This window comes from Heterodontus francisci, chromosome 14 (genome assembly GCF_036365525.1).
Source record: "Heterodontus francisci isolate sHetFra1 chromosome 14, sHetFra1.hap1, whole genome shotgun sequence".
Classification (NCBI taxonomy): Eukaryota; Metazoa; Chordata; class Chondrichthyes; order Heterodontiformes; family Heterodontidae; genus Heterodontus; species Heterodontus francisci.
Window position 1 is genome coordinate 45537422 of NC_090384.1, and position 27206 is coordinate 45564627.

The 27206-nt window shown below is 43.2% G+C and overlaps 1 protein-coding gene across 1 annotated transcript; it reads left to right on the forward strand.

The window, feature by feature from the left end:
* The first annotated feature begins 3468 nt into the window (after window positions 1-3468).
* On the forward strand, window positions 3469-26776 carry LOC137377289 (cytochrome c oxidase subunit 6A, mitochondrial-like). Its single transcript, XM_068046846.1, has 3 exons — window positions 3469-3553; window positions 8748-8881; window positions 26696-26776. Exons 1-3 carry the CDS (start codon window positions 3469-3471, stop codon window positions 26774-26776), a joined length of 300 nt encoding a protein of 99 aa, XP_067902947.1.
* The last annotated feature ends 430 nt before the right edge of the window (window positions 26777-27206 follow it).

Here is a 27206-nt window from a genome sequence, read left to right on the forward strand (position 1 = left end):
TGTTGGAGGCAGGGCTTGCATCTGGTAGCATAGGAGAAACCAGGGTCAGGCAGCATTTCAGAGGGAATCTTGGGTTTGGCAGTACTGAATAGATTTTTAAGGACTGTCAGAAAGGGAAGAGTACATTTCTCATGGTAAATCAGAAGATATGCTGTTCTATGATGAGTGGAACATTAATGCATTGTCCACTTTTGAGTATATTCAGTTGCTAAGCTGGAGCTGTGCTTTAATTTAGCATCCTGTTGTAAGTCTGGATTGTCCAAGCTTCTGGCCTTCGCAAGCCACTTAGGTTTATCCAGGGTGCCTCAATGATGTCCTAACGTATATTTCAATGTCTCAATTGATGTGCATATATCTCAAATTTCCAATACTATTAGGTCTCAGTGTTCTGGTTTAGGCTTTATCCGTAAGAAATAGTGCTAAGGATAGCCCATCCCAAATCTCCAGGCCCACAAAATTCAAAACATCAATTAAGACATCTATGTGCAACTAGGACTACATGTTTTTGTTTGGAGGACTGGATTATTAAGAATCTGGGTTGTTGTTTGGATTTTTTAAGACACAAAGTCTGTGCGGCACAGTGGCGCAGTGGTTAGCACTGCAGCCTCACAGCTCCAGGGACCCGGGTTCGATTCTGGGTACTGCCTGCGTGGAGTTTGCAAGTTCTCCTGTGTCTGCGTGGGTTTTCTCCGGGTGCTCCGGTTTCCTGCCAAAAGACTTGCAGGTTGATAGGTAAATTGGCCATTATAAATTGTCACTAGTATAGGTAGGTGGTAGGGAAATATAGGGACAGGTGGTAGGAATATGGGATTAGTGTAGGATTAGTATAAATGGGTGGTTGATGGTCGGCACAGACTCGGTGGGCCGAAGGGCCTGTTTCAGTGCTGTATCTCTAATCTAAAAGTCCAATTGGTATCAGTAAGCAGTCTAAGGTCATTCTGAGTTTAATGGCTGTTTGATAAGGAAACTTTATGACTGGAAAAACTGGTCAGTTTTGAGTTACAATTCAAAAGCAGCCAGCATTTTAAGACTGTTTTCATCTGTAATAGTGTGTGTGATTGGGTGGATTAAATGCATCATTTGCATTTTAAAAATTTGTTTCATGGGACATGGGCATCGCTGGCAAGGCCAGCATTTATTACCCATCACTAATTGCCCTTAAGAAGATAGTGACGAGCTGCCTTCTTGAACCGCTGCAGTCCATCTGGTGCAGGTACACTCCCGCTGCTGGGGAGGAAGTTCCAGGATTTTGATCCAGTGACGGTGAAGTAATGGCGATTTTATATTTCCAAGGCAGGATGGTGTGTGGCTTGGTGGGGAACTTGCAGATGGTGGTGTTCCCGTGCATCTGTTGCCCTTAACCTTCTAGGTGGAAGAGGTTGTGGGTTTGAAAGGTGCTGTTGAAAGAGCTGTAGCGAGTAGCTGCAGTGCATCTTGTAAATAGTACACACTGCAGCCACTGTGCATCACTGCTGGAGGGAGTGAATGTTGAAGGTTGTGAATGGGGTGCTGATCAAATGGGCTGCTTTATCCTGCATGGTGTCGAGCTTCTGGAGTGTTGTTGGAGCAAGTGAAGAGTATTCAATCACACTCATGACTTATGCTTTGTAGGTGGTTGACAGGCTTTGGGAAGTCAGGAGGTGAGTTACTCACCGCAGAATTCCTAGCCTCTGACATGCTCTTGTAGCCACATTATTTATGTGGCTGCTCCAGTTCAGTTTCCGATTAATAGTAATCCCCAGGATGTTGATAGTGGTGGATTCAGTGATGGTAATGCCATTGAATGTTGTCTAGGTCTTGCTGCATATGGACACAGACTGCTTCAGTATCTGAGCAGTTGTGAATGGTACTGAACATTGTACAATCATCAGCGAACATCCCCACTTCTGACCTTATGATGAAGGGAAGTTCATTGATGAAGCTGTTGAAGATGGTTGGGCCGAAGTCACTACCCTGGGGAACTCCTGCAACGATGTCCTGGGGCTGAGATATAGGAACATAGGAAATAGCAGAGTAGGCCATTTGGTCCCTCAAGCCTGCTCTGCCCTTCAATTGGGTCATGGCTGATCTTCTACCTCAATGCCATTTTCCCACACTATCCCCAAATCCTTTGATATCTAGAAATCTATCGATCTCTGTCTTGAACATACTAATGACTGAGCCTCCACAGCCCTCTGGTGTAGAGAATTCCACAGATTCACTACCCTCTCAGAAGAAATTCCTCCTTATCTCAGTCCTAAATGGCCTACCTCTTATTTTGAGTCTGTGTCCCCTGGTTCTAGACCCCCAGCCAGGGAAAACAGCTTTCCTGCATCTACCTTTTTGAGCCTGTAAGAATTTTGTATGGTTCAATGAGATCACCTCTCATTCTTCTAAACTCTAGAGAATACAGGCTCAATCTCTCCTCAAATGACAATCCCAGGAATCAGTCTTGTGAATCTTTGTTGCACTCCCTCTATTGCAAGTCTATCCTTCTTTAGGTAAGGAGACCAAAACTGTCCGTAATACTCCAGGTGTGGTCCCATGACTGGCCTCCAACAATTGCAAGCATGTTCCTTTGCTAGGTTTGACTCCAACCAGTGAAGCATTTTCCCTGATTCCCATTGACTTCAAGTTGTATTAAAAGATAAATTGATGTGTAAAAACAGAGATACAGGAGTGTTATAATAGATGCTGCTGTACAACATTCCTCTATCAAATTTACTCATAGCCAGTAAAATAAATTGGGATATTCCGACTATGTCAGGTATATAGCATAATATCCAGTGCCATCTCAATTTGAATTCTGTAGTCACATGGATCTTAAAACATCAAGTTGATCTTATTAACTTGTTAAGTTGCCAACTGATCAGCTGTTCTAAAGCCTAGGCAATAATTCAACAAGCTATACCACATACAGAACCTCAAAGCCATGAGAAAGGGGAGCAAAATGTCAACCTATACACCACACTGATCAGTTGTTCAGGATTTGCAAAAGTAGAGGTTAATCATTTTGGACAAGCAGGACTGTGCCTGTGCGACATGACAGCTTACTGACAATTTTTTTTAAAAATCATCTTTATTCACAACATCATGTGTTCCTCTTATTCCTTCTCTTTCCTACTACAATAGTCCTTTCATCTGTCTTCCTCCTTCCCTTCTCTTCTAGCTATACATCAGCTCTATTCAATGCTGACATCTCGACTTAACCGCTCGACCCTTGTCCTTTACACGATCTCTTCCTTGGTGTTCTTATCAGTGCAGTCGTTTCCTCGCCCTGTTTTCCTTCATCTCATGTCTCTTTTTCATTCTTTCCTTGCTCTCTCTCGCACCCTGACTACCTAACTCCCCATCTCCCCATTCTAACTAGTTCCCCACTGGCCACAGGCCCAACCCCCTTGCGTTGGCCACAGGACGTTGCCGTTGTGATGTCACGGGTGATGCAGGTCGACCCTGTTGTGGTCGAGTGCCGTAGTCATTCTATTGAAGATGGCGCAAAGAGTAGGAGCAAGCGGGCTGAATGTCGGCAGAACCTTGGCGGCAGCCAGCCAGGCTCATGGACAGCAGGGAGCAGGTAAAATAAAAAGAGCACCAAACACTACAGTAAAAGTGAAATGATCCGACATGGAATTACAAACGTGCGGAGGGGAGCTGACACGGATCATCAGAGAGCGCGAAGCCAGCCACGCGCTGCAGTAGTATTTGAAAAGTAACCGTTAGCGGGTGCGACTCGAGCTGCAGTCACCGCGCTAAGATTTAAATAAAAACGGCGGCTGGGGCAGGGGCACAAAGATACTGACTGGATGGGGATAGTGTTGGAGTGACACTTGAGATCAGAAAAATGACTTGTGGCCTCATTTACATATTTGAAGCTGTATCTGAGGGACGTTTCATTTTAATCGAAATGCTTCCCCCGCTCATCTCCTTAATAAAATTTAGTAGGTCTGCTCATTGAAACAATATTGTAAAATATAACCATTTGTAAGATTTGGACATTGACTGACATGAAGGAAGACCAGACACTCAAGAGGTGGAATATATAGAGAGAGATGCACAGACACACAGAAAGTGAACGCAAATACAGAGAAAGAGATGACTGGAACAAAAACAAGAAATGCTGGAATCACTCAGCAGGTCTGGCAGCATCTGTGGAAAGAGAAGCAGAGTTAACGTTTCGGGTCAGCGACCCTTCTTCGGAAGAGATGACTGGACTCTGCCTGACATGTGGCACAATTTTCCTTTCTGTGTCTTTCCTTCGAATTGAATTCATGATATATACTATAGATAACCTCTTTGCATTATGATACAAGTGGAGATAACTGATCCCTGTCCTTTGCCTGATCTTGCCTCCGAGTCAGAAGGTTGTGGGCTCATTTCCGCTCTAGAGATTTGAGCACAAAATCTATGCTGACACTCGAGTGCAGGGCTGAGGAAGTGTCATCTTTCCGATGAATCATCATATCAAGGCTTCATCTGCCGTCAGGTGAACATAAAAGATCCTATCACTCTTCAAAGAAAAGCATGAGAGTTCTCTCCAGTGTTCTGGCCAATATTTATGTCTCACCCAATATCACTAAAACAGATACAAGACACGCTGGAAATACTCAGCAGGTCTGGCAGCATCTGTGGGGAGAGAAGCAGAATTAACGTTTCAGGTCAGTGACTCTTCTCCAGTTCTGAAGAAGGGTCACTGACCTGAAACATTAACTCTGCTTCTCTCGCCACAGATGCTGCCAGACCTGCTGAGTATTTCCAGCGTGTCTTGTTTTTATTTCAGATTTCCAGCATCCGCAGTATTTTGCTTTTATATCACTAAAACAGATATTTGGTTATCAGACCGCTGTTTGTGGGAGCTTGCTGTGAGTAAACTGGATGCTATGTTTCGTACATTACAACAGTATACTCTTCAAATAATACTTAATTGGCTGCAAAGCACTTTGGGACATACTAAGCTCATGAAAGGCACTATATAAATGCAAGTTCTTTCTTCTGTTAGGTGACTGCCAAAGCAGTTAATTTTTCCAGCACTCCTGGAGTCCATTTAATAAAAGACTTGGATTCATTAATTTCAAAGGACTTCACATACAGTGAATTTAGCCCCCTCCCCAAGGTATCACCCCTTCTAATTTAGAGTCTAATTTAAAAAAGAGTGACTACACGTTTATACACTGGCATCTACCCTGCAATGTGGAAAATTGCTCGAGTTCAGCTCTTTTGTCCATGTTTGAATCAAGGCTGTAATGAGGTCAGGAGCTGAGTGGCCCTGGCGGAACCCAAACTGAGCGTCACTGAGCAGGTTATTGCTAAGCAAGTGCCACTTGATGGCACTGTTGATGACACCTTCCATCACTTTACTGATGATTGAGAGTAGGTTGATGGGGCGTTAATTGGCTGGGTTGGTCGAGAGTGACTGCCCTTGACATCAAGGCAGCATTTGACCGAGTATGGCATCAAGGAGCCCTAGCAAAACTGAGGTCAATGGGAATCAGGGGGAAAACCCTCCGCTGGCTGGAGTCATACCTAGCGCAAAAGAAGATGGTTGTGGTTGTTGGAGGTCAAACATCTGAGCTCCAGGATATCACTGCAGGAGTTCCTCAGGGTAGTGTCCTAGGCCCAACCATCTTCAGCTGCTTCATCAATGACCTTCCTTCAATCATAAGGTCAGAAGTGGGGATGTTCCCTGATGATTGCACAATGTTCAGCACCATTCGTGACTCCTCAGATACTGAAGCAGTCCGTGTAGAAATGCAGCAAGACCTGGACAATATCCAGGCTTGGGCTGATAAGTGGCAAGTAACATTCGCGCCACACAAGTGCCAGGCAATGACCATCTCCAACAAGACAGAATTACCATCGCTGAATCCCCCACTATCAACATCCTAGGGGCTACCATTGATCAGAAACTGAAGTGGAGTAGCCATATACATACCGTGGCTACAAGAGCACTTCAGAGGCTAGGAATCCTGAGGCGAGTAACTCACCTCCTGACTCCCCAAAGCCTGTCCACCATCTACAAGGCACAAGTCAGGAGTGTGATGGAATACTCTCCACTTGCCTGGATGGGTGCAGCTCCAACAACACTCAAGAAGCTCGACACCATCCAGGACAAAGCAGCCCGCTTGATTGGCACCCCATCTACAAACATTCACTCCCTCCACCACCGACATGCAGTGGCAGCAGTGTGTACCATCGACAAGATGCACTGCAGCAATGCATCAAGGCTCCTTAGACAGCACCTTCCAAACCCACAACCTCTACCAACTAGAAGGACAAGGGCAGCAAATACATGGGAACACCACCACCTGCAAGTTCCCCTCCAAGTCACACACCATCCTGACTTGGAACTATATCGCCGTTCCTTCACTGTCGTTGGGTCAAAATCCTGGAACTCCCTTCCGAACAGCACTGTGGGTATTCCTACCCCAAATGGACTGCAGCGGTTCAAGAAGGCCGCTCACCACCACCTTCTCAAGGGCAGTTAGGGATGGGCAATAAATTCTGGCCTGGCCAGTGACGCCTACATCCCATGAATGAATAAAAAAATAAAAAAAGAATTACAAAAGACCACACTTCAAAAGTACTTTGTTGGCTGTAAAGCACTTTGAGATTTCCTGAAGTCGTAAAAGGTGCTGTATAAATGCATATTTGACCAAGCTTTTAGTCACCCCTCTGATATATTCTCCTTTGGCTTGCTGTCAGTTTTTGTCTGATTACACTTTTGTGAAGCATCTTGGGACATTTTTCCACATTCAAAGTGTTATGTAAGTTATTGATTTTTGCTGGGTCTTGTCTCGTGCACCCAACAGCTTACCAGTTCCCATAATTATTAGTTGCATTCTGTCCTGCTTAAAAACTCTATCATAGCTCTCTCACTAAAATACTGACATTCAACTTTTTCCATTACCTCAACTGTGGGCAACTGCCATTATCACCATAAGACTATCAATCATAAGTTTTTAATGTGCACCATTTTACATTATTTCTTTCTTCTCAACACAGTGCTTTCCCTTGGTGCCTGTGTGTGTTGTCTTCTCAGTCTCATGCTCTGTCTAGGTGCTTGAGGATCATGAATGCCCTTGGCTGCATGCTGGGAACATGAACCTAAGGAATCTCATTCTTTCTGGACTGTTAAGGATCCTGCTGCAGGCTACATTTCCATTCATGATCAGACAGCTGAAAAGACTGATAGGAAGGCATTAGAAGTGAAAGCAGCATCTACTCCTTTAACTACTCACTAAACGTCTGTAACCTCCACTCCTCCTTGCTTCACTGTCACTCATCTCACCCTTAACCCTCCATCCATTCAGTCTCTCCATCAAAGGCCAAGTGATCAGAAGCCACCTCATTCAGTTTTTCTCCTACTATAATCCCCTTAATCATTTCCCTCAATTATTTTGTTCGCTTTCAAATTTGAAGTTTGAAAAAAAATGTAATTAGGATAGGGAAATTTTTTTTGCTCTCTCGTCTGTCTCAGTGGTGTCAGTAATTGGAATGTCAACAAAACCGGTGATAATTAGAAGCTTTCCATTTATATCAAAATTTAACTTTTCAAAAAAATAAACTAAAATTATCATGAGGAATGACAATTTTTTTCTCTCTGCTTAATGCACATTCTGAACTTTATTAAACACACAACAAAAGGCGTAATGGCTAAGTAATCAGTACAATCTATTTTTGTCACTCCTGCACAAAAGGATCAGACTATCTGTTTAAGAAAACACTCCAATAACCTTTGAAATGCATCTTCTAACTTAAAATAGTTTTGAAAAATAACTGAGCAGCAATTGTTAAAAGCTGACCAAGTGGAATTGGGATAATGGGATAGATAAACTGCACATTCTCAGACTGAACAATCTTCCTTCAGAGTAACTGGTCTGGGTAAAAATATCAAGTCCAAACCAAACTTCAGCTAAGCTCATTTTAACATGGAATTCTGAGTATATGTTGATATATAGGTTGATTGAAACCTGCTCTAAGAACTTAATATGTTTTAGATTATTAGCAAATTTCCTGTTGGGTTGCTTGTGGCAAGTATATTATACTTTGCTTTCGAAGGACTGAAGTGGTATACCGTAGAAGGCATTTTTAAAAAAAGAGATGTTCACATGGGTTGAAGTACCACTTTTTATGTTAAGTATATATATACACATATATGAATAAAAGTTAATAGCAAATAGTCACTGACTTTAATTTAGAAGTTTAGATTATTTTAAAGTATATCACACTTTTTTAAAAAATAGACAGTTTGTGTGTGGTTTTCTGATCAACACGTCTGCTGGTCATGTCACTTTCGATGTCAGTAACTACACTTTCTTTTCATCTTTATATCACACTTGATAATGCATGCTGTCTAGTATTAGAAGCCCTTCCCACTCAGTCCTGCTGTGACTGTATTAAGCTAAGTGATACTGTACCAACTGCATTTGTGCAGTGATGCAAATGTGGAGCATACTGGATGCTTGCATCACTTTGAGTGCTGGAAATCAGAGCTCTATATAAAGCACCAAATACTTAAAAATTTTTAGTGATTGAGAAAAACTGATGGAAAATTAATGATATAGCAGACAGTCTGAATTATTTTTGTTTAAAGAAAATTAAGTTAATAAAGGTTCCCAACTCCACTGGTCTGAAGTGAATATCTTTTGTTTTGTCTCTCTATTCTGTCAATAAACAGCAAGGATACAGTATCTATGTGGCCACTATTGCACACTGCCATTGCTACACATGTATTCTCTTTGGTCTACATCTGATATTTCTCTGTTCTTCAGGTCGTATGTGGAGGTTAGTGAGTTTTGTAGTTGCTTTACCAGGAGTTGCTGTCTGCATGCTGAATGGTTTCCTAAAGCATTCGCAAGAACCCGCTGAATTTGTGCCGTATACCCATCTCCGCATCCGTACCAAGGTATAAGACTAAGTAAATGAGCTGTATGAGATATTGCATTAAACACAAAGAATATTCTAATTATCACTGAATTTAGCAATTGTAAATTTAAAAAAGTACACCAAGCTTTGCATTCTTGCATGGACCAGGATAAAAATATGTAGGCACTGAATAAAAGTATCACACTGTGCTAATTTCCAGAATTTTCATCAAAAGTAGAAATATAACCCTTGGTCATTCAGCAGATTGTTTCCTAGAATGAAAATATATTAGTTCCTCTGTATCCATGTTACAATTACCATACTGTAGTTCCAAAGATAAAAATCCTGGCCTGTGCTAAATTGGTTGATTTTTTAAAAAATCATTTATTCTTGGAATATAGATGACACTGGCAAGCCAATATTTATTACCAATCCTGAGTTGCCCTGAGGGCATTAAGAATCAACAACAAACAGTATAAGACATGAGTCACATACAGGCCCACAGTTACCAAATGTATTGAATTCAATTCACAATTTTTCATGGTGGGATTTGACCACTCTCAAGATCTCAGGTTACTTTAGTTCAGTATCATTACTGTCTGAGCTGGGGCAGTGTTAGGTTTGACTTCAGGAACCTGGGCAAGGGAGATACCTATTTGATGTTTCCTGCAAGAAGCTGTAAATATGTGAATATTGGACAAAGACGGCACAGCGGTGCAGTGGTTAGCACCGCAGCCTCACAGCTCCAGCGACCCGGGTTCAATTCTGGGTACTGCCTGTGTGGAGTTTGCAAGTTCTCCCTGTGTCTGCGTGGGTTTCCTCCGGGTGCTCCGGTTTCCTCCCACATGCCAAAGACTTGCTAGTTGATAGGTTAATTGGCCATTATAAATTGCCCCTAGTATAGGTAGGTGGTAGGGAAATATAGGGGGACAGGTGGGGATGTGGTAGGAATATGGAATTAGTGTAGGATTAGTATAAATGGGTGGTTGATGGTCGGCACAGACTCGGTGGGCCGAAGGGCCTGTTTCGGTGCTGTATCTCTAAACTAAAACTAAACAGTTTTGAGCTTGCTGCAAGCCTTTTTTCTTTGCTTTTACCGCAAGTCAGCATTACTAGCAGTAGTAGAAATCTGGTGCACAGGTTCTCAGACTAGGCTCACACAGTGTTTGTGCAAGATCTTCCAGAATTGTACCACAGCATGAGTTAACATTTTCAGGAAAAGAGGACAGAAAATTGTGAAAACATGATGGGTAAAGGCAACTTCTTCCTGCAACTCAGCACTGTACTTCAGGTCCTGGAACATTCTCCATGCAAGGTTGTAAAATAACCTTGAGAGGAAATCATGAAACACCACTATCAAAAGCACAGCAAGACTCAAACATTTCATTTCTTCCAAGAATACTGTCAATTGCACAATGTCCAATTAGACTGCTGCATCATATCCAGTATCATTCTCCAGTTTGGTATTTAGTTAAAAGAATGACGGCAGCTCAGTGAGTTTAGCCAGCAACTCCTGCTGGAAGAACATATGCCCAGATGTTGGGATAAAAGAACCTGAATAATTTATTACAACTGCAGGAGAGGCAATTACTGTTTCAGCCAAAATTAAGATATCAAAAACTTGTTTTAATGTCAGTTTAGGTCTTATTAAGGTGAGGGATGATAGCCTTGGCAAATAGAGTATTTTCCATTTTGAGCATTCGATGTCATAAAGCACTTCCTGGTCAGATACAGCACAATTAAATACTGAGTATAACTCTGGTTATGTTTTAGGCCATGAAATTCATTGGTGTAGTGCCTGCATGGCATAAGGCAACTGGAGTGTCAACTGCGTACACCCAGTAAGATTAGAAGAGTGAGATCATGATGTCAGAGACAACAGGCTGATGCAATTCAAGAATACTATAATTGCCCAACGTTAGGGAACGCCTTCCTTATTCAATTCTGAAACAACAGCATTAGCAAGCAAGATAGGCCCTGTTCTGGGACTAGTTAAAGGGCCACTTAGCAAGTTGCAGCTGAGGTGCTTTTCACTTACTTGCTCATATAAAGTTGGTGGAAGAGTTTGAAGGTTTCTGTTGACCACAGAAAAGCAGAAAATTACTTTCCCTTGCATAAGTATGAGGGTAATGGTTGCAGTGCCATTTGCTCTACAACATGAGCATGGAGAGATGGTGGCATAGTGGTAATGTCACTGGACTAGTAATCCAGAGGTACAGGCTAATACTCTGGGGACTTGGGGACCCCCCCCCCACAATGGCAGCTGGTGGAATTTAAATTTAATTACTAAATTAAATAATAAAAAGAATCTGGAATTGAAAGCTCGTCCCAGTAATAGTGTCAAGAAACAATCAGTTGTAAAAACCCATCTGGTTCACTAATGTGCTTTAGGGAAGGAAATCTGCTGTCCTTTCCTGGTCTGGCCTACATGTGACCCAGACCGACATCAATGTGGTTGACTCTTAAATGCCCTCTCAAAACATTTTTTAAAAAAAGAAAACCGGTTAACCGTGATTTTTGAGCATGTGTGAGAATGGGGGAATTAGGTTAAAATAAGAAGTTATAAGGTCTTTAGACATAAGCTTATCTTAATAGTGTTTAAGATTTCGTTTTCAATAAATAGTTAATTTGTTGTTATTTAAAGATCCATGGTTTGGTCTGTTTTATTCTGGGGGGTTATGAGAAGGTTTAATTTGGCTGATTTCTGGTTGGGTGGGAAAACTTTAATAATATGCTGCAACCTGTGGAATGATGGGACTGAACAGTGCATCGCTCTCGCCTCGGTCGTAACAATAAGATCAGCAGTGGGGATGTTCGCTGATGATTGCACAATGTTCAGCACCATTCGTGACTCCTCAGATACTGAAGCAGTCTGTGTAGAAATGCAGCAAGACCTGCACAATATCCAGGTTTGGACTGATAAATGGTAAGTAACATTCGTGCCACACAAGTGCCAGGCAATGACCATCTCCAACAAGAGAGAATCTAACCATCTCCCCATGACATTCAATGGCATTACGATCACTGAATCTCCCACCATCAACATCCAGGGGGTTACCACTGACCAGAAACTGAACTGGAGTAGCCATATAAATACCGTGGCTACAAGAGCAGGTCAGAGGCAAAGAATCCTGCAACGAGTAACTCAACCCCTGACTCCCCAAAACCTGTCCACCATCTACAAGGCACAATTCAAGAGTGTGATGGAATACCCTCCATTTGCCTGGATGGGTGCAGTTCCAACAACACTCAAGAAGCTTGACAGGACAAAGTAGCCTGCTTGATTGGCACCACAACCATTCACTCCCTCCACCACCGATGTACAGTGGCAGCAGTGTGTGCCATCTACAAAATGCACTGCAGCAACGCACCAAGGCTCCTTAGAAAGCACCTACCAAACCCGCGACCTCTACCACCTAGAAGAACAAGGGCAGCAGATGCATGGGAACACCACAACCTGCAAGTTCCCCTCCAAGCCACACACCATCCTGACTTGGAACTATATTGCCGTTCCTTTACTGTCGCTGGGTCAAAATCCTGGAACTCCCTTCCTAACAGCACTGTGGGTGTACCAACCCCACATGGACTGCAGCGGTTCAAGAAGGCAGCTCACCATCACCTTCTCAAGGGCAATTAGGGATGGGTAATAAATGCTGGCCTAGCCAGCGACGCCCACATCCCATGAATTAATTTTTTTTTAAAGTGACGTACACGTACAAATCCTGACTCTAAACAAGCCTCTAAGGTACGCGCAGTTCCAGAATATAAGCTGGTGACTGTGAGCTTTGGGTTGAGTGTCAGTACGTCTTCCTCTGGGCTCTCTTCCTGCTCTCGCCCTTCAACGTGAGCAAGGCTGAGCAACTGGCAGTTCTAGGCTATTTGAATGCACAAAAGCAGAAAGGAAGGAAATAGGGCTGGGGAGGAAAGCACAAGGACCAAAGCACACGGTTGCTTCATCAGCATTTTCCATTTCATGGCACTTTTCAGGATGAGGATGAGGAGTTACTGAAGAAGGCGCATAAGGCAGCAGGTTACCGTCATCCAGGATGGCCTCGGCAGCATTGGTGTCACTTACCCTGTGGGATGGATGCCCATGATCCTGAGAACCATCTCTTCTAGGGTGCTGAGGGGGGTGGATCCTTGGTTGACCTCCACCCATCATATGCCTATTCAGCCTGTTATGGGGTCAGAATATCAGTGACTGTGTCATTGTGGTTCGGTAATGTGCCTGCCAGAACTGAATAGCTGCCGGTTTGCAGAGGTGTGTAGAGGTGTACATGTGGCTGGTATGATTGGAAGGTGTGTGTGGGTAAGGTGCAGTGTAAGGATGTTAGGGGTAAAGCCTAATTGCCAGGTTGTGCTGCTGGGTGAGTGGTACATTGAGCAGTTTGAAAGGTGTGGGGGTGAGATGTGATGTGCAGATGCAGTCACTCACCTTGACCACCCGGCACCGCTGCCCTGTTCATGGTGCTACACTCTGGGAGTTCACTATTCTTGCCATGTGCTCCCACTCCTTTCACAGGGTCAGTCTAGAGAGTTTCCTGCTCCCCCGCCAGAAACGTGGCTTCCTTGCTTGATCTCTCGGTAGCATAGGTCCTGGACGGCGTCAGAAAACTTTTGTTTTTATTCTTTCATGGGATTTATTACCCATCCCTATTTGCCCTTGAGAAACAATCAACAATGGTTTCATGGTCACCGTTAGACTATCTTTTTAATTCTAGACTTATTAATTGAATTCAAATTTCACCATATGCCGTGGTGGGATTTGAACCCATATCCTCGGCGCATTAGCCTGGGCTCTGGATCACTATTCCAGTGACATTACTATTACGCCACTGCCTCCCCATAAGGAGTCTACTCCTTCCCTTACTGTGTCATTTCATTTCCCTCAATGGTGAAAAGCAATTATCCAGCAGCCTGCAGTCCATTGCTGAAACTTCCCCTTTTATAGGACTGTGTCTTTAGGAAGTGGCAGCTACCTGGAACACTGCGGTTTCTTCCCAGTGCTACTCGGCCCCTGGAGTGTGCTGGGGATGCTTACATTTAAATGGAGCACCGGACTCGCTCATGGCTATGCTGAAATCAGGAAAATTAGGTGGGTAGACAAAATTTATGTCTCAGTTACTTCCTTTCCATTGGGCAAAAGCATGCCACAAATTGCGCCTCCGTGTCCAAATATTAGAGCAAAGGAATTTTGCAGCCTTTGGTGCTTCAAATGGTGAAACCCCAAGACCACTTCCATAAACGAGCCCTTATTGATAAACCAGAGCATGACTTTATACGTAAATTATCTGGTGACGATAATGTTGCCCAAAGGTTGAACAGAAACCTGTTTAACTATAATTAACTGGCTAAATTGATACAGTTCTCTTGTAGTTACCGAGTGTTCATATATCAGAAGAATAAACAATGTATTTATGCAACAAAGACCATAAACTACGAATCAGGTTTCTTAAAAGTAAAAAGTAGACAGCAATGAAAAATTGAAATAGTAGATTTCACTTACAGCTCATCATGAAAGGTTTTAGTAAAGAGAAACATCCAAGTTGTAGAAGAGTTGGTAACCAGAGGACACAGATTTAAGGTAATTGGCAAAAGACCTAGAGGTGATAGGAGGAAAACATTTTTTTATGTAGCAAGGGAGAAAGTAATAAAGTCCGAATCAGGGTTAATGTGCATGTATGTGAATGCACGGAGTGTGGTTAATAAAACTGGTGAGATTTCCTTGTGGAAATATGATGTTGTGGCTATAACAGAGACTTGGCTCAAAGAAGGGCAGGACTGGGTGTTAAATATTCCTGGATACAAGGTGTTCAGGAAAGATAGGAAAAGGGAAAAATGGGAGATGGGTGGCAGTACTGATTAAGGAGAGCATTGCAATGCTGGAGAAAAAGGATGTCTCAGAGGGGATGAGGACAGAATCAATTTGGCTAGAGCTAAGGAACATAAAAGGTGCAGTTAGATTGCTCGGTGTTGTCTATAGGCCTCCAGATAGTGGGAAGGATGTGGAGGAACAAATTTGAAAGGAAATTACAGACAGGTGCAAAAATTATAGGGTAGTTTTAATGGGGGACTTTTATCCCAGTCTATGCTTGGATAATTATAATAGTGTGAAGGGCAAGAGTTCCTAGAGTGTGTTCAGGAAAATTTTCTACAGCAGTATGCTTCTAGTCCAATGAGAAAGGAGGCACTGCTAGACCTGGTTCTTGGGAATGAGGTGGGCCCAGTGGATCAAATATCAGTCGGAGAGCATTTAGGGGATAGTGATTATTGTAACCATAATGTTTAGACTGACTATGGAAAAGGACAAGGAGCAATCCAGCGTAAGAATAATTAACTGGGGGAAGGCCAACTTCAGTGGGGTAAGAATGGAGCTGAAGCGAATAAATTGGAGTCAAAAGCTGGCAGGAAAATCAGTAGATGAAAAATGGGCTACCTTCAAAGAAGAGATAGTTCGGGCACAGTCAAGGTGTGTACCCTCGAAGGGGAAAAGTAGAGCAAACAAATCCAGAGTGCCCCGCAAAAGAGGTGGAGATTAAGATAAAGAAGAAAATCTGTGCTTATGATAGATGCCAGGTAGAAAATACTATTGAGAACTAGGCTGAATATAGAAGGTCCAGATGGAGGTGAAAAAGCAAATAAGGGAAACAAAGAGAGAGCATGAGAAGAGACTGGCAGCTAGCATTAAAGGAAATCTCCAAGTTTTCTGTCGGCATATAAATCGTAAAAAGGTGGTAAAAGGAGGAGTGGGGCCAATTAGAGACCAGAAAGGGGATTTACACATGGAGGCAGAGGGCATAGCTGAGGTAGTAAATGAATACTTTGCATCTGTCTTTACCAAGGAGGAAGATGTAACCCAGGCAATGTTGAAAGAGGAGGTAAGTCAGATACTAGAGGGGTTTAAAATTGATGAGGAAGTATTAGATAAGCTGTCTGAACTTACTTAAAGTGGATAAAGCACCAGGGCCGAATGAGATGCATCCAAGGATACTGAGGGAAGTGAGGGTGGAAATCGCAGAGGCACTGACCATAATTTTTCAGTCTTCCTCAGACTCAGGGTGGTGCCAGAGGACTGGAGAATTGCAAACGTTACACCCTTGTTCAAAAAAGGGTGTAAAGATAAGCCCAGCAACTATAGGCAAGTCAGTTTAACTTTGGTGGAGAGAAAACTTGAAGAAAAATTAATTTGGGCCAAAATCAATAGTCACATGGACAAATGCAAGTTAATTAAGGAAAGCCAGCATGGATTTCTTAAGGGAAAATCATGTTTAACTAACTTGCTGGAGTTTTTTGAGGAGGTAACAGAGAGTTGATGAGGTGTACATGGACTTTCAAAAGGCATTTGATACAGTGCCACACAACAGACTTGTGAGCAAACTTGTAGCTCATGGAATAAAAGGGACGGTAGCAACATGGGTACAAAAATGGTTGAATGACGGGAAACAAAGAGTCGTGATTAATGGATGTTTTTCAGGCTGGAGGAAGGCTTGCAGTGGAGTTCCCCAGGGATCAGTGTTGGGACCTTTGCTTTTCCTGATATTTATTAATGACCTAGACCTTGGTGTAGAGGGCACAATTTCAAAGTTTGCAAATGATATGAAACTTGGAAGCATTGTGAACTGTGAGGAGGATAGTGTAGAACTTCAAAAGAACATAGATAAGTTGGTGGAATGGGCAGACAGGTGGCAGATGAAGTTCAATGCAGAGAAGTGTGATGTGATTCATTTTAGTAGGAAGACCATGGAGAGACAATATAGAATAAAGGTCACAATTCTAAAGGGAGTACAGGAGAAGAAGCACCTAGGTGTTTTGTGCATAAGTCATTAAAGATGGCAGGACAGGTTGAGAGAGCAGTTAATAAAGCATACAGTATCCTGGGCTTTATTACTAGAGGCATAGGGTACAAGAGCAAGGAAGTTATGTTGAATTTGTATAAAACACTAGTTCGCCCTCAGCTGGAGTATTGCGTCCAATTCTGGGCACCACACTTGAGTAAAGGCATGAGGGCATTGGAGACAGTACAGAAGACAGTCACGAGAATGGCTCCAGGGATGAGGAATTTCAGTTATGAAGATAGATTGGAGAAGTTAGAGGTATTCAAAATCATGAGGTTTCTGGACAGAGTAGACAGAGAGAAACTGTTCCCATCTGTGAAAGGATCGAGAACGAGAGGGCACAGATTTAAAGTATTTGGCAAGAGAAGCAAAAGTGACATGAGGAAAAACTTTTTCACGCAGCGAACGGTTAAGGTTTGGAATGCGCTGCCTGAGAAAGTGGTGGAGGTAGGTTCTATTGAAGCATTCAGAAGGGAATTGGACAGTTATATGAAAAAGAAGAATGTGCAAGGTTATGGGGAGAAGGCAGGGGAATGGGACTGAGTAAAATTGCTCTTTCAGAGAGCCAGTGCAGACACACTGGGCCGAATGGCCTCCTTCTGCACTGTAACAATTCTGTGATTCTGTGAGGTTATGATGTGGAATGTCCAGCCTGAAAAGGTGGTGAAAGCAGATGATTAACTTTCAAAGGGCAATGGGAACTTCAGTGGGAAAAATTTGCAGGGCTTTGGGGACAGCCTGCATGATAGGCTGAATTGCCTATCATTCTATGGGTCTATGAGCTGCTAGGGTATATAAAAAGCATAAAGAAATAAAAATAGTATAACATGCAATTTCTGTGCGAAACCTGGATCAGATTCTTAACAAAATTGTAGAACATTTACAGCATAAAAGGCAGCCATTTGGCCCATCATGTCTGTGCTGGCTCTCTGCAAGAGCAATTCAGCTAGTGCCACTTCTTCACCCTTTCCCAGTAGCCCTGCATTTTTTCTTCTTCAGGTGCTTATCGAATTCTTAGAACTTAGAACATTACAGCGCAGTACAGGCCCTTCGGCCCTCGATGTTGCGCCGACCTGTGAAACCATCTGACCTACACTATTCCATTTTCATCCATATGTCTATCCAATGTCCACTTAAATGCCCTTAAAGTTGGCGAATCTACTACTGCTGCAGGCAGGGCGTTCCACGCCCTTACTACTCTGAGTAAAGAAACTACCTCTCACATCTGTCCTATATCTATCACCCCTCAACTTGAAGCTATGTCCCCTCGTGTTTGCCATCACCATCCGAGGAAAAAGACGCTCACTATCCACCCTATCTAACCCTCTGATTATCTTATATGTCTCTATTAAGTCACCTCTCCTCCTCCTTCTCTCCAACGAAAACAACCTCAAGTCCCTCAACCTTTCCTCGTAAGACCTTCCCTCCATACCAGGCAACATCCCAGTAAATCTCCTCTGCACCCTTTCCATAGCTTCCACATCCTTCCTATAATGCGGTGACCAGAACTGCACGCAATACTCAAGGTGCGGTCTCACCAGAGTTTTGTACAGCTGCAGCATGACCTCGTGGCTCCGAAACTCGACCCCCCCTACTAATAAAAGCTAACACACCATATGCCTTCTTAACAGCCCTATTAACCTGGTTAGCAACCTTCAGGGATTTATGCACCTGGACACCAAGATCTCTCTGTTCATCTACACTACCAAGAATCTTCCCATTAGCCCAGTACTCTGCATTCCTGTTACTCCTTCCAAAGTGAATCACCTCACACTTTTCCGCATTAAACTCCATTTGCCATCTCTCAGCCCAGCTCTGCAGCCTATCTATGTCTCTCTGTACCCTACAACATCCTTCGGCACTATCCACAACTCCGCCGACCTTAGTGTCATCTGCAAATTTACTAACCCACCCTTCTACACCCTCTTCCAGGTCATTTATAAAAATGACAAACAGCATTGGCCCCAAAACAGATCCTTGCGGTACACCACTAGTAACTAAACTCCAGGATGAACATTTGCCATCAACCACCACCCTCTGTCTTCTTTCAGCTAGCCAATTTCTGATCCAAAGCTCTAAATCACCTTCAACCCCATACTTCCGTATTTTCTGCAATAGCCTACCGTGGGGAACCTTATCAAACGCCTTACTGAAATCCATATACACCACATCCACTGCTTTACCCTCATCCACCTGTTTGGTCACCTTCTCGAAAAACTCAATAAGGTTTGTGAGGCACGACCTACCCGTCACAAAACCGTGCTGACTATCTCTAATGTACTTATTCTTTTCAAGATGATTATAAATCCTGTCTCTTATAACCTTTTCCAACATTTTACCCACAACCGAAGTAAGGCTCACAGGTCTATAATTACCAGGGCTGTCTCTACTCCCCTTCTTGAACAAGGGGACAACATTTGCAATCCTCCAGTCTTCCGGCACTATTCCTGTCGACAATGACGACATAAAGATCAAGGACAAAGGCTCTGCAATCTCCTCCCTAGCTTCCCAGAGAATCCTAGGATAAATCCCATCTGGCCCAGGAGACTCATCTATTTTCACACCTTCCAAAATTGCTAACACCTCCTCCTTGTGAACCTCAATCCCATCTAGCCTCGTAGCCTGAATCTCAGTATTCTCAACAATATTTTCTTTCTCTACTGTAAATACTGACGCAAAATATTCATTTAACACTTCCCCTATCTCCTCTGATTCCACACACAACTTCCCACTACTATCCTTGATTGGCCCTAATCTAACTCTAGTCATTCTTTTATTCCTGATATACCTATAGAAAGCCTTAGGGTTTTCCCTGATCCGATCCACCAATGACTTCTCGTGTCCTCTCCTTGCTCTTCTTAGCTCTCCCTTTAGATCCTTCCTGGCTAGCTTGTAGCTCTCAAGCGCCCTAACTGAGCCTTCACGTCTCATCCTAACATAAGCCTTCTTCTTCCTCTTGACAAGCGCTTCAACTTCTTTAGTAAACCATGGCTCCCTCGCACGACAACTTCCTCCCTGCCTCACAGGTACATACTTATCAAGGACACGCAGTAGCTGCTCCTTGAATAAGCTCCACATTTCGATTGTTCCCATCCCCTGCAGTTTCCTTCCCCATCCTACGCATCCTAAATCTTGCCTAATCGCATCATAATTTCCTTTCCCCCAGTTATAATTCTTGCCCTGCGGTATATACCTGTCCCTGCCCATCGCTAAGGTAAACCTAACCGAATTGTGATCACTATCACCAAAGTGCTCACCTACATCTAAATCTAACACCTGGCCGGGTTCATTTCCCAGTACCAAATCCAATGTGGCATCGCTCCTGGTTGGCCTGTCTACATACTGTGTCAGAAAACCCTCCTGCACACACTGGACAAAAACTGACCCATCTAAAGTACTCGAACTATAGTATTTCCAGTCGATATTTGGAAAGTTAAAGTCCCCCATAACAACTACCCTGTTACTCTCGCCCCTGTCGAGAATCATCTTCGCTATCCTTTCCTCTACATCTCTGGAACTATTCGGAGGTCTATAAAAGACTCCCAACAGGGTAACCTCACCTCTCCTGTTTCTAACCTCAGCCCATACTACCTCAGTAGACGAGTCCTCAAACGTCCTTTCTGTCGCTGTAATACTCTCCTTGATTAACAATGCCACACCCCCCCCTCTTTTACCATCTTCTCTGTTCTTACTGAAACATCTAAATCCCGGAATCTGCAACATCCATTCCTGCCCCTGCTCTACCCATGTCTCCGAAATGGCCACTACATCGAGATCCCAGGTACCAACCCATGCTGCAAGCTCACCCACCTTATTCCGGATGCTCCTGGCGTTGAAATAGACACACTTTAAACCAGGTTCTTGCTTGCCAGTGCCCTCTTGCGTCCTTGTAACCATATCCCTGACCTCACTACTCTCAACATTCTGTACACTGGCACTACAATTTAGGTTCCCATTCCCCTGCTGAATTAGTTTAAACCCCCCCGAAGAGCACTAGCAAACCTCCCCCCCAGGATATTGGTACCCCTCTGGTTCAGGTGAAGACCATCCTGTTTGTAGAGGTCCCACCTACCCCAGAAAGAGCCCCAATTATCCAGGAAACCAAAACCCTCCCTCCTGCACCATCCCTGCAGCCACGTGTTCAACTCCTCTCTCTCCCTATTCCTCGCTTCGCTATCACGTGGCACGGGCAACAACCCAGAGATAACAACTCTGTTTGTTCTCGCTCTAAGCTTCCACCCTGGCTCCCTAAATTTCTGTCTTAAATCCCCATCTCTCTTCCTACCTATGTCGTTGGTGCCTATGTGGACCACGACTTGGGGCTGCTCCCCCTCCCCATTAAGGATCCCAAAAACACGATCCGAGACATCACGAACCCTGGCACCTGGGAGGCAACATACCAACCGTGAGTCTCTCTCGTTCCCACAGAACCTCCTATCTGTTCCCCTAACTATGGAGTCCCCAATGACTAATGTTCTGCTCCTCTTCCCCCTTCCCTTCTGAGCAACAGGGACAGACTCTGTGCCAGATATCTGTACCCCATTGCTTACCCCTGGTAAGTCGTCCCCCGCAACAGTATCCAAAACGGTATACCTGTTGTTGAGGGAAACGGCCACAGGGGATCCCTGCACTGCCTGCTGGTTCCCTCTCCTTCCCCTGACGGTAACCCATCTACCTACTTCTTTTACCTGAGGTGTGACTACCTCCCCATAACTCCTCTCAATAACCTCCTCCGCCTCCCGAATGATCCGAAGTTCATCCAGCTCCAGCTCCAGTTCCCTAACGCGGTTCTCGAGGAGCTGGAGTTGGGTGCACTTCCCACAGATGCAGTCAGCAGGGACACTCTTGGCGACCCTTACCTCCCACATTCTGCAGGAGGAACATACAACTGCCTTAACCTCCATTCCCACTATTCCAAATTCCCAACAAATCTACTGAAAAAAACAAAAAAAAAACAAAAAGTCAAAACTTGTTAGGTTAGCAATCCAACGGACAGAACTTCCTAAATAAAAAGCTTACCTTATCAACACACCAGAGTCCTTTTTTTTTGGTTAGAGGAAGAGGGTGGGTGGGAGACACTACACGTGTAGTGTCCCGGGTACAGCCACCACACAAATATATACCTTTTTCCTTACCCAGCAGTCCCCTGGTCCTCCGAAAACAAAAGGGAATTCACTTTTAAACTTACGCTGAAATTGACTTCCCAGCTGTAAGCCCGTTCACGCACCTCCGTTGCTATCCAAGCTGCAGTCACCGAAACTAAAAGAAAGAGATTCTAAACCACACAAATATATACCTTTTTCCTTACCCAGCAGTCCCCTGGTCCTCCGAAAACAAAAGGGAATTCACTTTTAAACTTACGCTGAAATTGACTTCCCAGCTGTAAGCCCGTTCACGCACCTCCGTTGCTATCCAAGCTGCAGTCACCGAAACTTTTTAAAGCCATGATTGTATCTGCTTCCACCACATTCTCAGGCAGTGCATTTCAAACCTTAACCACGTGCTGCATAAAAAGATTTTTCTTGATTTTTTTTTTTGCCAGACAACTTAAATCTGTATCCTCTGGTTCTCTACCCTTCCGCCAATAGGAACAGTTTCTATCTCGGCACCTCATGATTTTGAGCACCTATTTCAAATCTCCTCTCACCTTTCTCTTCTCTAAGCAGAACAACTCCAGCTTCTCCAATCTATCCAGATAACTGAAGTCACTCATCCTTGGAACCATTTTGTAAATTTTTTTTGCAACCTCTCTAAAGCCTTCACATACCTCCTAAAGTGCAGTGTCCGGGATTGGACACAATACACCAGTTGAGGCCTAACCAGCATTTTATAAAGAATCACCATAACTTCCTTGCTTTTATAATCTATCACCATCCTCCAAACAGTTCACAATACTTCCACGTTTTGTGTTCCCTGCAAATTTTGACATTGTGCACAGTACACCCAAGTCTTGATTAATAAAATCATGAAAAGCAGTGGTCCTAGTACCAACCCTGGGGGACACCGCTGTGTACCTTCCTCCAATCCAAAAAACAACTTCACCACTACTGTTTCTGTTACTCATCCAACTTCGTATCCATACTGTCACAGTACCTTTTATTCCATAGGCTTCAACTTTGCTTGTCTGTAAACACATTAACTGCATTGCCCTCATCAACACTTGCTGTTATCTCACCAAAAAACTCAATTAGTTAAACATGATTTGCCTTGAACAAATTTATGCTGACTTTCCTTAATTAATCCACACTTATCCAAGTGATGTTAATTTTGTCCTGGATTATCATTTCTAAAAGCTTTCCCACATCAAGGTTGAACTGACTGGCCTGTATTTGCTGGGTTTAATCCTTGCACATTATTTTTGAACATTTGCAATTCTCCATTCCTCTGGCACAACCCCCCACATCTAAGGAGAAATATAGGAAATAGGAGCAGGAGTAGGCCCCTTGAGCCTGTTCTGTCATTTAACTCGATCATGGCTGATCTTCTACCTCAATACCATTTTCCTGCACTATCCCCATATCCCATGATATCTTTAATATCTAGAAATGTATTGATCTCTGTCTTGAATATACTCAATGACTGAGCCTCCATAGCCCTCTGGGGTAGAGAATTCCAAAGATTCACCACCCTCAGTGAAGAAATTCCTCCTCATCTCAGTACTAAATGGCCTACCTTGTATTCTGAGACTGTGTCCCCTGGTTCTGGACTTCCCCCAGCCGGGGGAAACATCCGTCCTGCATCTAGCCTGTCGAACCCTGTAAGAATTTTGTATGCTTCAATGAGATCACCTCTCATTCTTCTAAACGTTAGAGAATATAGGCACAATCTCCTCACTCTCTCTCCTCATAGGACAATGGGATCCCAGGGATCCTGTGTGGGACCTTATCAAAAGCCTTAGGTAAATCCAAACACAGCACATCCACTGGGTGCCCCTTATCTATTCTGCTAGTTACATCCTCAAAAAACTCCAAAAGGTTCGTCAAACATGATTTCCCTTTCATAAATCCAGGAAGCCAGTACTTCCACAATTTCCAATGTTACTTCCCTCAGCATACTGGATGCATCCCACTTATCAACATTAAGTACAGCCAGTCTTTCTACTACCTCCTCTATCAATATTTAGTCCATCCAGTGTCTCAACTATCTCCTCGTTCACTATGACTTGAGCAGCATCTTCTTCCTTGGTAAAGGCAGATGCAAAGTACTTATTTAGTATCTCAGCTATGCCCCTTGCCTCCATGTGTAAATCCCCGTTTAGGTTCCTAATCGGCCCCACTCCTTTTACCACAGTTTTACTATTTACATGCCTATAGAAGACTTTTGGATTCTCTTTTGTGTTAGCTGCTGGTCTGTCCTCACGCTCTCTCTTTGCCCCTCATTTCCTTTTTCACTTCCCCACTGTACTTTCTATCTTCAGCCTAGTTCTCATTTGTATTATCAACCAGCCATCTGTCATTTGAACCCTTTTTCTGCTTCATCTTAGTCTCTATCCTGTCAATCAGGGAGCTCTGGCATTGTTTGCCCTACCTTTCCTCCTTGTGGGAATGTACTTTGGCTGCATCCGAACCATCTCCTCTTTAAAGGCAGCCCATTGTTCCGTTACAGTTTTGCCTGCCAATCTGATTCCAATTTGATTTCCATTCTCACGCCACTGAAATTAGCCCTCCCCCAATTAATTATCTTTACTGTAGATTGCTCCTTATCCTTTTCATAGCTAACCTAAATCTTCTATGATTACTGTTCCCTAAATGTTACCCTACTGACACTCAACCCATGACTCCCCAGAATCAGATACCTCCTTCCTCGCTGGGTCAGAAATGTACTGTAGAAAATTCTCCCTCTCTACCCTTTACATTAATTATCCAAATATAAACTGGGATAGTAAAGTTCCCCATTATCACTATATAGTTTTGCACCTCTAATTTCCTTGCAAATTTGCTCCTCTATATCTTTCCCACTAGTTTTGGCCTATAGGATACCAGTAGTGCAATGTTACCTTTATTGTTCAACTCTAACCAATTAGATTCTTCCCTTGACCCCCTCCAGGACATCCTGTCTCTCCAGCATAATAATATTCTCCTTAAATACTGCCATCCCTCCTCCTTTCTTTCCTTCTCCATCTTTCCTGAACTACTTGTATCCAGGCACATTTAGAACCCAGTCCTGCCTTTTTTCGAGCCAGGTCTCCATCGTTATCACAACAGCCACATGGGATTATATCTGCACCTGCAGCTCACCTGCCTTATTTACCATGCTTCGTGCACTTACATACATGCATTGTAAAGCAAATTTAGACCTTGTTGCATTCCGTCTTAGTCTGTCCACCTAATACCTTCCTATTTCTTACTTCAGTGCTATAGGTCTCTCCTATTCCTTTGTAAGCCTTGTTTCTCATTTCTAAATCTACATCCTGGTTCCCAACCCCTCCCAAGTTAGTTTAAACCCTCCCCAACACTAGCAAACTGCCCGATGAGGATATTGGTCCCAGCTCTGTTCGGGTGCAGCCCATCCGTCCTGTACAGCTACGAATGTCTAAGGAATCTAAAGCCCTTCTTCCTACACTGTCTTTCCAGCCTGCTATATTCTCCTATTCCTATACTCGCTGGCAGTGGCACTGGGAGTAATCCGGAGATTACGACCTTTTGAGGTCTTGCTTGCTAGTCTCCTTCCTAGCTTCCTAAAATCTGCCTGCAGGACCTCTTTCTATCAATGTAATTGGTACCGATATCGTGGACCTGTGGCTGTTCATGCTGTCCCTTCAGTGCTCTGCAGCCACTCTGACATCCTTGCCCCTGGCACCAGGGAGGCAACCTATCATCCTGGAATCACATCTACATGACCTAGACCTGCTTTTGTTTCCTTATTAACAGGAAACCTTTAGCCTCTATATAATTGAGCTCAGAAAAATTGAAAAGCTGATTGTTGAAATATAACCTTATTCCTGAACTAAGAGTTGTTCTTGTGGACCATCTGCCATTCCATGTTAATTCAAACAAGTATCTGGATTGTTAATTGACATCCTATAGATGAAATGACACCTGGCTTTCTATAAATATTGAATGCGAGATACATGTCCAGTTGCATGTTATGAAACTCTTTACCTTCAATTGATTGTTTTCAAGACAAAGAAGGAAATCATTGTCAAGTGGTTTGTACTTGCTTTACAATCAAAATATATTGACATATGAAAAATGTGATGTAAGTGTAAACAGTTCTTCACAATTGCAGTTTTCAGATATTCATAAGGAACGTGGATTTGACTTCCAATACAGCGAACCTAGGCCTAGAATAAAACAAATTTAAAGTAACACGCCACATTTGAGGTCTTCTCTGTCACAGCTCCCTCTACTGTACCTCAGAATCCTTCCAACGCAATACTAAGAGATTGGAAGTGCAGCCCTTCGGATGAAATGTTAAAACTCAGTCCTTATGTGCCGAATAAAGTGGTTTACGTCATTGTTAAATATCCCATGGCACCATACAGAGAAGAGCAGAGAATTCTTGAGTCCTAGCCAAACATTACTCCCTCAATCAGTTTCACCTAAAAAAAAACAGATGAACTGGCCATTTCTCTCACTGCTAGTCATGTGATTTTTCTTGGAACATATTGACTGCCTGGTTTGTCTACATACGTTATTCTAGTTCAGTAATAATTTATAGCATATGAAGCACTTTGGGATGTGTGAGGAGTATTGAAAGGACCAACTTAACAGCAAGTCTCTTTCTTACCTCAGTGTAAAATTTTTTCATTTCCTACACCACCATTTTGAAATGAAATAACCAACTTAGTGCCAATAAGTTGAGATATGATGCATTTAGTTCCAGTGAGTGGAGAGTAAGGGAAGTTTTATGTGCTGGTCCTATGCCCGCAAGAGATTAGACTGAGACTGTCCCAAACCTGTTTCACACAGTATCCTTGCAGCTAGCAGACAAATGAGAAGACGACAATTTCCACAGTAGTTTTGGATTATTTTACTGTCTCACAGTAGTACTGATGCCACTTTGTTTCTCTTTTGCAGCCTTTTCCTTGGGGCGATGGGAATCACACGCTTTTCCACAATTCACATACCAACCCATTACCCACGGGCTATGAGAAATAAAGTATTAAATTCATTGGTGGGAATTCCAGTCCACAACGCATTCATCATTCTCGTGTGTAATTCATATGTACTATTATAATCCAAATGTAATATTCAAAATAAATAAAAAGTTTTACATGACCTATTAGTCTCTCAGTATTGAGCTGTCTCTAATTCTTGAAAAAGCATTTCCTTGAACAGTAAAGCAAAACTTTGCTAAGTTCAGTCATGATATAAATCAGTCAAGTAATTTTTCAGAATGGGCAAGATTGGAAAAACCCACAAACCTGCATTTACTTTGATTCATGACTTCAAGATATTGAAATTAATGTAATCATAAGGTCTACACAGTCACATAATAAACAATGTACAGAAATGTCCTTGCACCATGAGTTGGGTGTGCAGCCATGATTCTGTGCCACATATTAGCTACACAATAACATACCTTTAT